Source organism: Muntiacus reevesi, chromosome 7 (genome assembly GCF_963930625.1).
Source record: "Muntiacus reevesi chromosome 7, mMunRee1.1, whole genome shotgun sequence".
In the NCBI taxonomy this organism is placed as follows: domain Eukaryota; kingdom Metazoa; phylum Chordata; class Mammalia; order Artiodactyla; family Cervidae; genus Muntiacus; species Muntiacus reevesi.
In genome coordinates this window covers 13,879,894-13,895,669 of record NC_089255.1, presented here as the reverse complement: position 1 = coordinate 13,895,669, position 15,776 = coordinate 13,879,894, and the positions used below count along the sequence as shown (strand labels likewise).

At 51.0% G+C, this 15,776-nt stretch overlaps 1 protein-coding gene across 1 annotated transcript in view; it reads right to left on the bottom strand.

Annotated features, from left to right (window-relative positions):
• Positions 1 to 15,776, bottom strand: part of SMAD3 (SMAD family member 3) — a 124,157-nt gene that overhangs the window by 21,075 nt on the left and 87,306 nt on the right. Inside the window, exons 2-4 of the mRNA XM_065940034.1 lie at positions 1,768 to 1,961; positions 1,441 to 1,572; positions 113 to 187 (exon numbers count right to left, since the gene is read on the bottom strand). Of these exons, the coding sequence (XP_065796106.1) occupies positions 113 to 187; positions 1,441 to 1,572; positions 1,768 to 1,961 (401 nt within the window). The remainder of the gene's footprint in view (positions 1 to 112; positions 188 to 1,440; positions 1,573 to 1,767; positions 1,962 to 15,776) is intronic.

The following is a 15,776-nucleotide window of genomic DNA, read 5'->3' as shown; positions in this document are numbered from 1 at the left end:
GAGAGAGAAAGGGGGGAGAGGGGAAGAGAGAGAGAGAGATGGAGGAACAGAGGGAAGGATGGGGAAGGGCAGGCACTCAGGACAAGGAGCACAGACTCCACAAGGCTCTGACCTGCATCCATGCTGTGGTTCATCTGGTGGTCACTGGTCTCTCCATCTTCACTCAGGTAGCCTGGGGGTGGGGTTTCTGGGAATTGAAAGGAAGGTGGTGCATCACATGGCCTGTCTGGTTTGGCTCTTGAGGCGCCCTTTGCAAAGTCACAGATTCAAGCCACTACGCCGGGGGCGGGAGCTGAGGAACTCTGGGCCTTGCAGGCCGGGCTCTCCCTGTCTCTGTGCACTCACCCTCGCTTGTTCCCACCTGAATCACTCTGAACTCGGTTCACACTGTCTGACTCCCAGTCTGAAGTGCCTATCCCTACAGCCTCTGTGGGGCTAAACTTCTCCTCATCCCTCAAGATCAGGTTTAAACCCACTCCCCCCACCCCCACCTGGCCGTGGACTCACCCATGTCTGAGGACAACTGCCTCAGATCACCCTCTGGCTCTACCAGCCACCCCCCGTACCGGCTCTTGAGGGGATGTCTCAGGTGGGATGCAGTCTGCATGAGAGCAGACCACCATGCATTTCTCTCACTGAGCCCCAGGCCCTGACTGACTCCTCTGCTTTGCTGAACAGAGTGGGCAACCCACCCTCGAGGGACCAGAGCCACCCGGGGCGGATGAAAGGCCGGATCTGTAAAGCAGGTCCTTCCTTAAGGCTTTGACCCATGCACACAGGCCTGCGGTCAACCTCAGCACGGTGCGCTCGCTCGGGGCCAAAGGCTAGTCCAAACTAGACGGCTCCGAAAGGAGCACGGCCCATCTCTGCCCTGGCTACCCTAGTGCGGGGTCTGGCCAAGCACTGCCAAGCAGTTCTCCTGGACGCCTGGAGTTCTGGTGATTCACACATTATTTGCATGTAAATGATGGGCTTCTAAAAACATTTACACTCTGACAGCAGAGCCCACTTCTCCCTTTACAGCAAAACCTCCCAGCCAGGTTGGAACCCTCCTGGGGCTTCCTTACAGGCCCCGTTCTCCACACGCTGCCCGGCCCTTGGTCCCGGCTCAGCCCACTGCCCCTGCAGCCCCCCAGACCTTCGGGGATCCTGCCTGAACTCCAGCCCCGGGGCCGAGAGGGTGGTGAGAGAAACACGGCCTTGCTATTTCCGCTTCCAAAATAAATGACTGTGCCGAGGCCGGGCGGAAGGGTCACGCCGCCGCTCCTCCATGCCAAGAAAAGCATCATTAGTGAGCGGGGAGCCAAGGCCACGGGTCCTCTCCCCACAGGGATGTGGATCTGAGTCAGGGGCCTCGGGCCAGTGGGTGTGCGGGGATGGGGTGACAGGGCCGTCCCGCACCCGCCTCCAGGGCTGGCCTCACGGCTCGAGGGTGCCTACCTGGAATATTGCTCTGGGGCTCGATGCCGGCAGGGAAGTTAGTGTTTTCGGGGATGGAATGGCTGTAGTCGTCCAGCGGGGGGAACTCGGCCGGGATCTCTGTGTGGCGGGGCACCAACACAGGAGGTAGAACTGTGCAGAGGAGACAGAGCAGAGGAGGTCAGCGTGGATGCCAGGCTGGACTGACGCCCCGGCACCCCCAAATGCACCAGAGGCCCTCCTTCAGGGAGGAGAGGCAGAGGGTGGGGGAATGGGGAAGGGGAGAGGAAGAGGCGGCGGAGAAGGATGCCCGGTAGACGCCTGCGGACCCCACAGAGGGGGCCGTACCTGGGGTCTCTACCCTCTGGTAGTGGTAGGGATTCACGCAGACCTCGTCCTTCTTCATGTTGAAGGCGAACTCACACAGCTCCATGGCCCGCAGCTCGTGGTGGCTGTGTAGGTCGGGCCATCGCCACAGGCGGCAGTAGATGACGTGGGGGAGCCCCTTCCGGTGGGACACCTGCAGCCGGCCATCCAGGGACCTGCCGGGATGGACAGGAGGAGCAGAAACAGTGAGGGGGATCTGGCCTGCCTCCTCCCCAAGTCCAGCCCGCTGAGCTCCTGGGGGCCTGGCAGAGACTCAGAAAGCTCCCCCTGACAACCAGCACTTGTCCGGCTCGCAGGCAGAGGGCCTGCAGATCAGAGGAGCTCTGGGCATGCGGGAAGGGGTCCAGGAGAAGAACAGAGGCCCAGAGAGCAGGCTGAGGGCTCCTGGGCCGGCAGAGCAGACCCTGGAGCCACCAGGCTGCAGGATGACTACTCTCCCCAACCTTGAAGGGAACGGCGCTGAACTGTGCTCTGGGGAGGCCAGGCCAGGCGGAGGTGGGCAGAGGGGCCGCGGCTGAGCTAGAAGATGGGAGTTCCTCAGGAGCCGACATGAGGACCACAGTGACGCCGTGGAGGAGGGTGGCAGAAGGCAGCCCGTCTCCAGTGGTGCTCCTTCCTCATACACAAGGAGACAAGGGGAAAATCCCTTTTTCAGCTGGGTCTGTGATGAGGTGGGGAGCGAGGGAGGGACATGAAAGGGAACTTTAACTGGTCAGGGCCTACACAGCAGGCCTCTCAGGAGTCCCTTTCCATGTGAGGGTTTCTTGCCGACCGGCCCAGGCGCCCCATCCATGGCTCCCTCCCCGAGCTCAGAGCTCAGGCCTACATGGTCGTGTGTGAGCAGAGCTGTGACCCCACTCCAGGCCTGGTTCTGCCTCGGTCCCCAGAGCCCAGCTCGGCCCAACCCACCACCCACGGCAGTGTCCTGTCCCTGTGCAAACCATGTCTTCTGTGGTGACCTGGCCTCTGAGCAGTTGGCCTGGTGCCCACCGCACTCCCCCAGGCTAAAATGCGGTCCCTGATGGACCAGTGGTGTGTGTCCACAGGAGCTCTTCTAAAAGGCAAAACCAGAGAGACTGCCCCAACCCATTCCATCAGAATCTTCCTCTAAAACCCCCGGGTCATCGGCCCGAGGGAAAGTGGGAGAAGTGCCATAGGCTGTGACGAGTGGGGAGCTGGAGTGGCCAGGGCACCATCAGCCAAGAGCCAGGTGGGAAACGGGGACTTCTGAAAGATGCGAGACTCCAGGGACGACCAGGGTTAGACGGGTGAGGAGAGTCCACATACACACAGAATCCTTTACCAAGGGAGTTCCCTGGTGGCCCAGTGGCTGAGACTCCATGCTTGCAATGCAGGGGGCCCGAGTTCAATCCCTGGTTGGAGAACGAGATCCTGCACGCCATCAACTAAAGGTTCTGCATGCCACAACTAAGACTTGGTGCAGCCAAATTACAAAGATGAAGAAGGAAAAAAAAAAGGAATGCTTTATCTAATAAGTATTTCATGAGTTCCTACTGTGTGTGGCACGAGGGATACAGTGGTGAGGGAAAGAGATGGAAAGAGGCCACAAAGTGGTCCCTGCTTCCACGGAGCTTCCGTGGGCAAGGCCGACGTTAATCTACTAATCAGGTCAGCGACAACGACAGGCGAAGGGCAGGGAGCTGCGAGCGCAGACGACCCTGGGGACAATGCTTCACTGAAGGGTGAGACAGGGCATCTCTGGTGGGATGGTGGTTGACCAGAAGGCTAAAAGGCAAGGACGCAGACAAAGGGGGCTGGGAGGAAGACATTGCAGGTAGAGAGAGGAGCATGTGCTAAGGTTCTGAGAAGGTGGAGAGCTCAGTGAGGAGGGAGACCAGGATGGAGGCCAGAGGGACCAGGGAGGAGGGAGGCTGGGGCGGCAGGAAGGCGTGCCTCTGCCGGGTCTCAGACCCCATGATGAGAGGTTCTGCCTTCTTCCTAAGAGCCACAGGAACCCTCTGAGATGTGTAAGTGGGAAGAGTGTGTGTGTGCATGTGTGTATGAAATTCTGGCTGTGGGGACAAGCAGACTGGGGGCAGGGGTGGTGGAAGAGCCCAGAGTGGATGAGACGGGGAATTCTCTGGTGGTCCAGTGGTTAGACTCCCCCCTGCTTTCACTGCTGAGAGCCCAGGTTCGACCCCTGGTTGGGGAACTAAGATCCCACAAGCCGAGTTGCATGCCCCCCACCACAAAAAAAGAGTGGATGCGATGGATACTCTTATATAGAGAGAGCCCCCCAAAGGCAGTACTGCCCTTCCTACAAGAAGGCTCATCTTTGGACCCCACTGGTCAGCGGGCAGGACGTTTCTGACAGCTGGGCAGGGCTGGTGGAGAGGCATTTGAAGCTCTCTGTCCCTGCCCCCATTAGACTGAGGGCACCTGTTTTCCTGAAAAAAAAAAAAAAAATGGAATTTATGGACACAGTGAGGGAGGGGCCTGCCAGATGCCAACAGAAGCACCAACCAAAGAGACAAAAACAAGAATCTAGTCAAACTCTCTGAGTCACTGGCCTGGGCAGGGGGAAGGACAGACAGGTCAGAGCTGGGCTATGGCAGAGGGACTGCCGGGAGCTGCTGACTAAGGGCGACTCCAAGGATGTAATTACCTCCCTCCCGTGGGGCCCCAGACCAAGGAACCCCAACAGCCCCAAAACAGTAATTAGCAGGCAGAACAAGAGAAGGCAGCCTGGGACTCGCCCCTGAGACACGGAAGGCAGACGGCCAGATGCGGAGTCATGAGACCTGGGGTCAAGACAAGGTTCTGCTCTTCCGGCTGTGAGACCCTGGGCAAGTCGTGAGGTCTCTGCGCCCCTCAGTTACCTCATCTGTAAAATGGGAACATTCTCCACCCACTGCTGCCCTTGACCTCACGCAATTTTCAGTATTCACTCAAAAGTGCTTTCTAGGGGCTTCCCTGGGGGCTCAATGGTGAAGAATCTACCTGCCAATGCAGGAGACACAAGTTGACCCCTGGTCTGGGACGATCCCATACGCCACAGAGAAACTAAGTCTGTGCACCTCAACTACTGACCCTGTGATCTAGAGCCCGGGAACCACAGACACTGAGTCTATCCACCCCAACGACTGAGGACGACACACCCTAGAGCCCATGCAACAGACCCCACTGGAATGTGAAAAAGCCCACATTCTAGCAAAAAAACCCACATCCAGCAACGAAGACGTAGCATAGCCAAAAAGAAATAAATAAGTAAAACTATTATTTTTTAAAAAGTGCTTAGTTAAGTACCAACCAATGAGCATTACGCTTCCACATCACAACGGACCCTCTCCAAAGCCAGCCCTGGATAAGTGAGGTGAGCTGTGGGGCTGAGGGGGAGAGAAAGGGGGTGTGGGAGGTGACTAGTGGGACAGAGAAGGCCTTAGCTGCTTCTATTGTCTTGAAAACCACTGTGCGCCCACAGAGAGGGACGTGGTCACAGTCCCTCTTCAGGGTTTGCCAAAATCCCCCGAAAAGAGACAGCTGAACATCTGGAGCGGCCTCCGCATAGAGCCCTTGGAGAGATGCTCAGACCAGCAGGCAGGAGTGAGGCTGTGCAGGCAGTCTCCATTCCCTACCCGTTTGATGGGAGGCTTTTTTTTTTTTTTTTTTTTTAATGCAGCACTATTTACAATTGCCAGGAGATGGAAGCAGCCAAAATGTCCACTGACGGAGGAGGACTGGATAAAGAAGATACGGTGCATATATACAACAGAATATTACTCAGTCATAAAGAAGAACAAAATGATGCCATTTACTGTGACATGGATGGGCCTAGAGACTGTCATACTGAATGAACTAAGTTAGACAAAGACAAATGTTACATGGTATCACTTATACATGAAATCTAAAAAAATGATGCAAAAGAACCTATTTACAAAACAGAAATAAGAGTCATAGATGTTAAAAAAAAACATGGAGTGGGGTGGAGTGGGGTGGGGAGGAGGGGGAGGGGAGGGGCAGGGGTGGGAGAGACTAGGAAAGTCTTTGGTCAAATACAACAAACTGGATGGATGCATTTCTCTCTGTCCTGCCCAAGACAATGAGTAGAAGAGCAGATCAGACAAAATTGGAAAACAGCTGGCCAAATGGGAACAGACTTAGCAGAGTGACGTGAGCTGAGACCAAGCGTCATCAGAGGACGCCAACAGAAGTGATTCCCATTGGGCCTCAAAATCTGGGAAGACTCAGGAGTTGGAGGCACCACACACGTGTCAAGACTCGGCTAAGAATAGGAAGATGGGGCTAAAGTCTGCGGAAGAGGCTGGCAGGTCCCAGCTCTTTCCCTGCCAGCCTCCCCACAAACAGGACCTCCCCAGGCCTGCCAGAGACAGGTCTGCTCTCTGTGGAAAATGATCCAGACAGCAGCTCTGGATGGGGTCACAGGGCACAGCTGGGGGTGAAGTCAGACAAGGGTTAGAAACAGGATTTCGTGAACGTTCCCTTGTTCACCAGGCACCCAGGACAGTGGCAGTCAGGCCCGTGCCCCACTCCCACCTGTAGAGGAATTAAACAGCCCAGCCCAGGAGAAAAGACCTGCGACACTGACATCTGGGGATCACCCAACAAAATGACCCAGTCCCTGCAAGCCTGCCCTACAGGGAAGCCCGTTTGCCAACTGGCCCCTCCCATCGCCATACACCGAGCAGGCACTCAGCTTTTCATTGCCACTCTCTCATAGAGATGCACATCCGGAATCCCCACAGAGACACACATAAGTGGGGGAGAAAAGAAATCTGAGATAATGTAGGGAGCAGAAGAAAACTTCCAAACAAAGTGAAACGAAACAAAAACTACTCTCAGGGAGACAAGTCACTGGAATCCTAAAACAGGAACCTTTGCAAACTACTGAAAAACATTCCTGGAAATAAAAAATAATATAAATTAAAAACTCAAGAGAGTTTTTCACAGACTTCTTGAGTTTTTAAACTACAGACATGAATTATTTTAATAGTATAAAATTTTTTAAACCAAGGAAGGTACAATAATCAAGGTACAGATCAATGGACACTCATAGAGTCCAGAAACAGCCACATAGATATGATCCACTGGTTTCTGGAAAAGGTCCAAAGATAATTTATTAGAGACAGAAGAGACCACTTTCAACAAATTGTGCTAGAACAACTGGACGGCCATATGCGAGGAAAATAAGATGCAATCTACACCTTGTGCCTTATACAGAAATTAACTAAGGTGGGTCATAATATAAAGCTTTAAACTATACATCTTCTAGAAGAAAACATAGGAGAATATCTTGGTGGCCGTGGGATGGGCAAAGATACTACATCAGAAACATATTCCAATTTTTTTTTAAAGTTGATGAACTGGACATCATCAAAGCCTAAGTCTCTGGTGTTTGAAAAGACCCTGTTAAGTGAATAAAAAAGACAAGCCACAAATTAGGAGAAAATATTTGCAAAGAATATATTTGATGGGGCTTCCTTTGTAGCTCAGTTGGTGAAGAATCTGCCTGCAATACAGGAGACCCCAGTTCAATTCCTGGATCAGGAAGAACCCCTGGAGAAGGAAATGGCAACACATTCCAGTATTCTTGCCTGGGAAATCCCATGGATAGAGGAATCTGGTGAGCTACAGTTTGTGAGGTTGCAAGAGTCAGATACAACCTAGTGACTAAACCACCAACATATTTGATAAAAGACCTATTTCCAGAATACATAAAGAACTCTGAAAACTCACTAATAAGAAAACAAACAACCCAACTATTAAAAAACAAAACAGGTAAGTGACTTGAACAGACACTACACAAAAAGACATAAATGTGGCAAAAAGGGAGGATGAAACGATGCTTGACATCACTAGTCATTAGAGAAGTGCAAACTAAAACCATGAGATGCCACTTCATCATTACTAAAACAGCTACTACTGAAAAGACTGCCATGTCCTGGCAGGGATGTAGAGCAACTAAAACTTCATGTTGCTGGTGGGAATGTAAAATGGTACAACTACTTTGAAAAACAGCTTAGAAATTTCATAAAAGTTCAAAATATAAACCCACCATATGATCCACCCAGTCCACTCTGTGAAGTCTTACCCGAGAACAATGAAGGTATCTGTCCACACAAACCTGTGTGCATGAATGTTCATCCCCACTGTATTCATAAAGGCCCCAAACTGGAGATGACCCAATGCTTCTCAACAAGCGAATTGAATAAGCAAACTGAAACAGCCAAACAAAGTCAAGTAACGAAAAAGGATGAACCACTGACACAAATAACGTGGATGAATCGAAAAACAGTCATTCTCAGTGAAAGAGGTCAGGTGTGATTCTGTTTGTATAACATCATATACAGTAAAGTCAAGGGACAGTGCAACCTTACATTTGCATGACAGCAAGCAGATCCGTGGTCGCCTCAAGATGGGGTTGGAGGGGGATGGGAGAGGGGGCTTATCAAGCAATAAAGGTGATGGTTGGTACCTTGATTCCTGGTGGTGGGTTTTGTTTTTTTTTTAATTGAAGGATAATTGCTTTACAGAATTTTGTTGTTTTCTGTCAAACCTCAACATGAATCAGCCATTGGTATACATATATCCCCTCCCCATCTGCCTCCCCATCCCACCCCTCTAGGTTTACAGACCCCCTGTTTCACTTTCCCGAGCAGTACAGCAAATTCCCCTTGGCTATTTTACATATGATAATGTAAGTTCCATGTTACTCTTTCCATACATCTCACCCTCTCCTCCCCTCTCCCCATATCCGTAAGTCTGTTCTCTATGTCTGTTTCTCCATTGCTGTCCTGCAAATAAATTCTTCAGTACCATTTTTCTAGGTCCCATATATATGCGTAGAATATGATATTTATCTCTTTCTGACTCACTTCACTCTGTATAATAGGTTCTAGGTTCATCCATCTCATCAGAACTGACTCAAATGTGTTCCTTTTTATGGCAGAGTAATATCCATTGTGTATATGTACCATAACTTTATCCGTTCATCTGTCGATGGACATCTAGGTTGCTTCTATGTTCTAGCTATTGTAAATAGTGTTGCAATAAACAATGGGATACATGTGTCTTTTTTCAATTTTGGCTTCCTCAGGGTATATGCCTAGAAGTCAGATTGCTGGGTCATATGGTGGTTTTATCCCTGGTGGTGGTTTTGCAGGCATATACACAGGTCACAATTGACCAAACTGTACACTGGGAAAACATGAAGTTTGTTATATATCAAATACACCACAATTAAAAAAAAAAAAAAAAAAGAACTCTGGGACTTTGGACTTGGATAAACCTGGATTCAAATACTGACTCTCTCTGGTCAATAGCTGGGTAAACTTGATCAGATTGCTTAATGTCTTGGCCTTAATTATCTTTCATCTTAAATAAGTCACTCTGCTAGATTGCTTGCTGAAGGGACTAAATGACATTCCAGGGGAAGCTTTTGGCAAATAGTCAGGACACAATGGGAAAGCTTTTGGCAAATAGTCAGGACACAATACATGGCATCAATCCACTGTCATTTTTGTAGTATCACTATTACTACACCATCACTATGGCTGCGCCCGGAAGAGAAAGGTCCTGGTAGGAGCTCTAAGACACCAGGCCCCTCCCCTGCCTGGCCCATCTGGGTCCACAGCCCTGGAGGCCACGTGAGGCCTTGGGTAGCCTGGTGCTTCTAGTCTTCACAAGACTCTCGTGCTCCTTATCTCAGAGCAGCCTCTCCAAGATGCAGCTGGGTCATAAGGCAAGTGTTGTAATGGTCCCGCCTCACCCCATCGAGAGGAAAGGTGACCCTCCTAGGACCACACAGCTGTCTGCACCCAGGTCATAGCTACAGGGCAGGTCTCCTGGCTGCCAGGCCAGGCCTGATGGTGGGGAGGCGCACTCTCCAGCTCGTGAGCACATGACCTCCGGTCTGGCTTGGCAGTATCCTCAAGAAGTCACTGGGGGGCTTCCCTGGTGGTCCAGGGGTTAAGAATCTGCCATCCAGTGCAGGGGACGTGGGTTCAATCCTTGGTCGGGGAGTGAAGACCCCACGTGCCATGGGGCAAGTAAGCCAGTGTGCCCCAACTACTGAGCCCTGTGCCTCAACTAGAGAGGCCCACACACTGCAACAAAAACCCCGTGTGCCACAAATAAGACCCATGGAGCCACATAGATAAACAATAAATATTCAGAAAAAGAAGTCATCTAGCTCATGCCCCTGCTTCTGGGCTGTACAATCCGCAACCTCATGGCGAGGCGGGCATCCCACTCACGTCCTTTTCTCATCACCGACGACTCCTGTGGGTTCAGGGCTGCACAGAGCCAGCCCGTAGTGTTCCTTCTCTCCCTCTGTCCCACTCAAAACTCCCAGCAATGCTTACCAAAGGATTAATAGTGAGCTGGGAGTTTCAGCTGCTGGATCTCATTTAGTCCATGTGTCCGGTACACACCCTCCCAGCCTTACAGGGCACTGGGCCCATTTTAAGCAAGTCCAATAAATAAGTCTTAATTCTGAGCTGATGTTATCATAAACATGCTCCACTGCAGAACAGGGTCTACTTACAACCTGCCCCTCTCCCTGACCCAGGCCTCTCTCGGCGTAGCCCAAGACCAGCTGCTGGGGCTGAGAGCACAGCCCGCCTCTGGGCTGAGGTCTTGACCCACACCCAGCAGCTTCCTGATGAGAGACCCTCAAGAGTTTCTCCAGCAACGCTCTCAAGCTCCTCTGACAGAGGTTTTATTCCTTAAATATATTCTTCACCAGCCGAACCATTTCCTGTGGCAGGAAATTAGGTTTCCTCCCATTGGCTCCAAGTGGGGCCTGTAAAGTGTCCCAAAATGGTGGTGGGAGCCACAGCCAAGGCTATGGACATGCCAAAGCCCTGAGCTGATGGTGAAGCGGAGCCTGCCCGAGCACTCGGGCAGGGAGGCAGGCCCGGGGCCCACACGCCTTCAGGTCCCTGTGACCAGAGCTCTGGGACCCGCAGCCCTCTGGGGGCCGACATGAAACTGGAAGACTTGGACGTGAGGCTGGGAGACGAGGAGCAGAGCACATAGCTCCAGAAACACCCCGGGATCCAGTCACAGCACGAACTATACGCGGGGCAACAGCTGCACGTGCATGCGTGTGTGCTCAGTCACGCCCAAGTGCTCTGACCCCATGGACTGTAGCCCGCCAGGCTCCTCTGTCCATGGGATATTCCAGGCAAGAATACTGGACTGAGTTGCCACTTCCTTTTCCAGGGGATCTTCCCAACTCAGGGATCTAACCTGCATCTTGTGCATCTCCTGCATTGGCAGGCAGGTTCTTTGCCAGTGAGCCACCGAGGAAGACCGGGCACACTGCTACTATGTGAGAATACAAAGACAGCCCAACCCCAGTGCACCCTGCCTTCCCCGAGTTCAGAGAACTAACGGGGCTTGACCAAGGTCATGTAACTTCTACAGGAGCAGGGCCAGAACTCAGACCCAGACCTGGGTGAAAAAATGGAGGGTGGGGTAAACAGTGCTTTTCCCGTGCTGTCCCATGCTGCCTCCCTACCAGGGAAACTGACTGCTTATCCATCATCAAAGAGCTACTGCATACCCACCAAATCTCAGGCGCCAGAGCAGAAGTGAACAAAAAGCAAATTTGTTAATACTTCAGGTGAAGCCTATTTTACTTAAAACACATACACACAACTAAACTTTCTAGCTTCTTCCAGAGACCAGCTTTTTTTTTTTCAATTTGCTCATTGAGTAGTAACAGTTCCTTTGTTTCTACCTGGCCTTTGAGCACCAGTGGTCTGCTCTGAGATCTGCTGCTCTGCCTCTCCTTCATACGTAAGTATCAGAATGTTCCTTTCCATCTTCCATGCCAAGGATGGCCCAGGACAACTGTTTGATAGAGCAGCAAATATGCTGCTGCTGGTGGTAAGTCGCTTCAGTTGTGTCCGATTCTTTGCGACCTTATGGACAGCAGCCCACCAGGCTCCCCTGTCCCTGGGATTCTCCAGGCAAGAACACTGGAGTGGGTTGCCATTGCCTTCTCCGCAGCAAATATGAAAGCCTTGCAAACAGTCCTGCTGAGAGGACCACTGGATTTAGGGGTTCACCCAGGATCCTCTCCCTTTGGTCAACACAGCCAAAACCAGGACTTCCCTGGTGCTCCAGTGGTTAAGACTCTGCCTGCCAATGCAAGGAACACAGGTTCGATCCCAGGTACAGGAAGATCCCACCTACCAGGAGCAACTAAGCTTGAGCACCACGACTACTGAAGCCTGAGTGCCTAGAGACCACGCTCTGCAATGAAGCGCTGCAATGAGAAGCCCTTGCTCACCGCAACTGGAGAAAGCCCACGAGCAGCAACAAAGATCCAGTATAGCCACACGCACAAAAAAAATATAAAAAAACCACAGCCAAAACCAAAGCATCCTTTGTTCCAGGCAGAAATGCTATGCAGCCCCTATGTCGAGTCAAGGGGCTGCAGGTGACAAGCCACAGAGGTCTAGCATTTAAGGAAAGAAGCGTTCCTGGTCAGCTAAGCCCTGGCTAACTGTCTACCTGAAAACTTACTCTGGAGAACTGCAGACAGCTGGGACTTGAGGACCTTGAGCGCATCCTGACCAACTCCTTCCTTCTGTGGTTGAGGAAACAGACTGATAGATTAAGCACTTCAAGGTCACCCAGCAAGTGAACACAGAGCGAGAAGGTGGTCGCCCAGCTGTTATTTCACAGCAGCCAGAACTCGCTGCTGCTGAAGTCTGAAAAACGCACGAGTCCACATTCGCCCTCAGTAAACTGAGTGCAACAAAACATATTAATGATTTTTCTTTATTGTATTGAATCTTAAGTTGCCCAGAGTTCTCAATCTTCAGGATGACAAATATTTTTTAAAAACTGGGTCTGAGCACTTGGTCTAGGTGAAGGATGTGTGCTATAATTCCTGTCCCATCAGTGCAACCTTCTGAAAGTTACATTAAAAGAACCTGTTACAAACAGAAAGAAATTTAGCTGTATATTGAATCTACTATTCCCCAAATCTTTTCAAAGTTTACTTTGGTTGTTAAGAGTTTAAATAAAAAGCAACATTTCCAACATCAGCTCCTTATCATCTGGCGCCACAAAGGAAGAATCTGGTATGGGGGAGAGGGGGGTGGTCCCCAAGTTCCAGATAGCTGAGGTTTCCCTGTAACCCCACCATAGCGACCACCGCTCCAGCCCATTTCATACGTGTCCTCAGCAAGTTCTGTTAAGTACACTAAGCATGTTTTTTTTAGGTAAAAACAGAATTTCACAAGCCCTGATACCAGTCACTGAACCGCTTCACCAAGAACCACCCAATTCCCATCTGAACTTGCCAATGGGTAACAGCTGGTGCTTCAGGCCGCCACACTGGGGGACAACCCATCCGATGCCAGGCTGAAGCCCCCGGTACTGTGCTCTGGACCAGAAACCGGCTCTCACTCCTCCCCCACTGGACTGATGTCTCCCCGCCCCGCTGAGAGCTTTCCAGAGTGGCGGCTCAGATCTGTGACAAGTGCTCCAAGCAGATGGGGCCCGAGTGTGAGCCCCAGAGATGGGAGGACCCCCTGGGCAAACCCTGGAAGGAAGAAGCCAAGGAGCACCTCATCCTGCCCACTGCGGCGGGTGGGCCGCACAGGAAACACATTATCTGGACCTCAGGGCCTCCCTCCTCCCAAGGGGCCAGGGATGCATGGAGGGCGTACACTTTCTACAGAAGAGGGAGGCTGATCTGGAGAAAGTTCACTTAATTACAGTCATCTGTAAAGCACATGTACACCAAGAATCTTTCAACATCAGGCTGTGAGTAAGGGGAGCCCAGTCCCCTCCTCACCCCGGTTGCTCAAGCTCAGCTTTCCCGACACTTGGGGACAGATCACTCTATGCTGGGGTGGAGAGGAGCCGCAGCTGTCCTGCGTCGTAGGGTATTTAGCAGCATCCCTGGCCTGTCCCCAGAAGCTGCCAGTTCCACCTCATCTCCCAGCTGTAATAACCAAAATCATCTCCAGATCTCGCCAAAGGTCCCTGAGGGGGTAAAGCGCCCCCCTGGGTTCCTTGAGAACCTGCGGGCTATGGAAATACTCTGGGCATGGGCACAGGTTGGGGAAACAGAAGCAATTTCCACCTCCGAGCAAGTGTCAGCCTGGCACTTCGCACTCATCATCTCCCTGGATACAGGGATTCTGTGGGGTGGGTCTCCTCAATCCCATTTTTCAGGTGAAAGATTCACGTGACATTGAGTGACTTGCTCAAAGTTGCCCAGATGAACAAGAAGTGGTGCCTGACTTTGTAAGCTGGGATCACACCCCAAACCCAGCTCCCCATGCCTGCTAAGCACAGTGATCATTCTGTTTGAACCAGAGGTTCTCCGTGAGACCATGATCCATGGTACCCTCCGGTCCCCCTCACCCATGCGAAGAAAGTAGTTACGTCTGGGAGACAGAGGGGAAGAAGGAAGACAAGGAGGAAAAGGAGTGTTTCATGTGGAATCTTTCTATTTCACAGCTTTGGTGTTCAGAAACTTTTTTTTTCCTCCAAGAACCAACTTACGGGTATTACTTTTTTCTTGGCAGGATCACAGAGGTTTCACACTGGAAAGGGAAGATGTGACAGAAGTCTGGGTTGGTCTCTGGTTACCGAAATAAGGGGGAAAGAACTGTTGCCAGGCTTCACGGAACTTTCTGGATGGCCATTTCACTCTGCCAGTTAATATTCACTAAGAATGGAATTAAGCAAGAAGATCATGTATTTGTTTATTTTTAAAGAGATCACTCACAGAATGTTCAGGATACTCATAGCCCTTGGCCATGTTCTGATGGGCTTAAGGCAAAAAGTACACTTCAGCCCAGCTTTTATTACAACCCCCACCCCGAAAGCTCACTTCATAAAATACAGGGAGCTTGAAATGGAATTGTGAGTTCAGGTGTGTTTAGATACCTCTCATTCTACTGGGTGACTCTGGCCTCCTGTGGCCCTGGTTCTGCATGCAGCATGGCTATTCACATAGCCCACACTTAAAGGGTCCCTGCTTCCAAACTGCTCTGGAGAAATGGATTCATTTGTATTTTCAATATGGGGGAAAGAAGAGAAAATGGCAGCCTGAAGTCCAGAGGACAGACTCACACAAGAAGACAAAAGAGTTCCTTCTCTATCTGACAACATGGCACTCCATGAGCAGTTGGGGAAAGAGATTTACTAGGCTCCACAGTCTAACTTTGGAGGGAAAAGTTTAAAAAAAGCGGGGGAGGGGGTGCTCGGGGAGCAGCTTTTGGAGACTGTTAGATCATTATCTCGGCTTAGACCCTTTTTTCTGAAGAAGAGAAAACCGGGGCTTGAACTACAGATCAGCCTTCCACTAATAAAAGCCTGTAGACTGAGAAATGTCTTTGATCTCTTACAAAATAAAAAGGCAGGGCTCCAAAGAGTCACCTCCCCTGACAACTGCTATTTCTCTTGTCTTATCTGCCAGTGAACTTCAATATTAGCTCACTTCGCTAAACAAACAACTCTTATTACGGGACTCTTAGTCATTCTGTTTTTCACTTTCTTCCAGCAGAAACCATTAAGGTCTGAGTTGCCTCTCCGGGGCTGTCTTTTCCCAGACCCAGTTCCCAGCCTTCCACCTCCCGCCCCACCAGGTTTGTATGAACTGAGCCCCATGAATCACTTCCTGTGGGCAGACTGCACGTTTGGGGATGGGATTTTCTTTGTCTTTTTTTTTTTTGGAGAAGATTCTCACAGACAGTTGGGCCTCAAGGAGTGGAACCAGGCAATGATGATGCTCACTCACTGCCCTGTCCTATTAAAACAAATCAAAGTTTCCAAAGACATATAGAAAATGTCAGGCGGTGTTCGTGACTAGGGGAGTTGGGGGGGAGAGGTGAAGAGGACAGATGAGGAGGTTTTCTGTTAATTGCTCAGTTTTGACTTCCTTCATTATGAGTCACTGGCCAGAGAGATAAAACATAAGCACTATACAGCATGTGGGGTAAACGTGGCAACTTTCT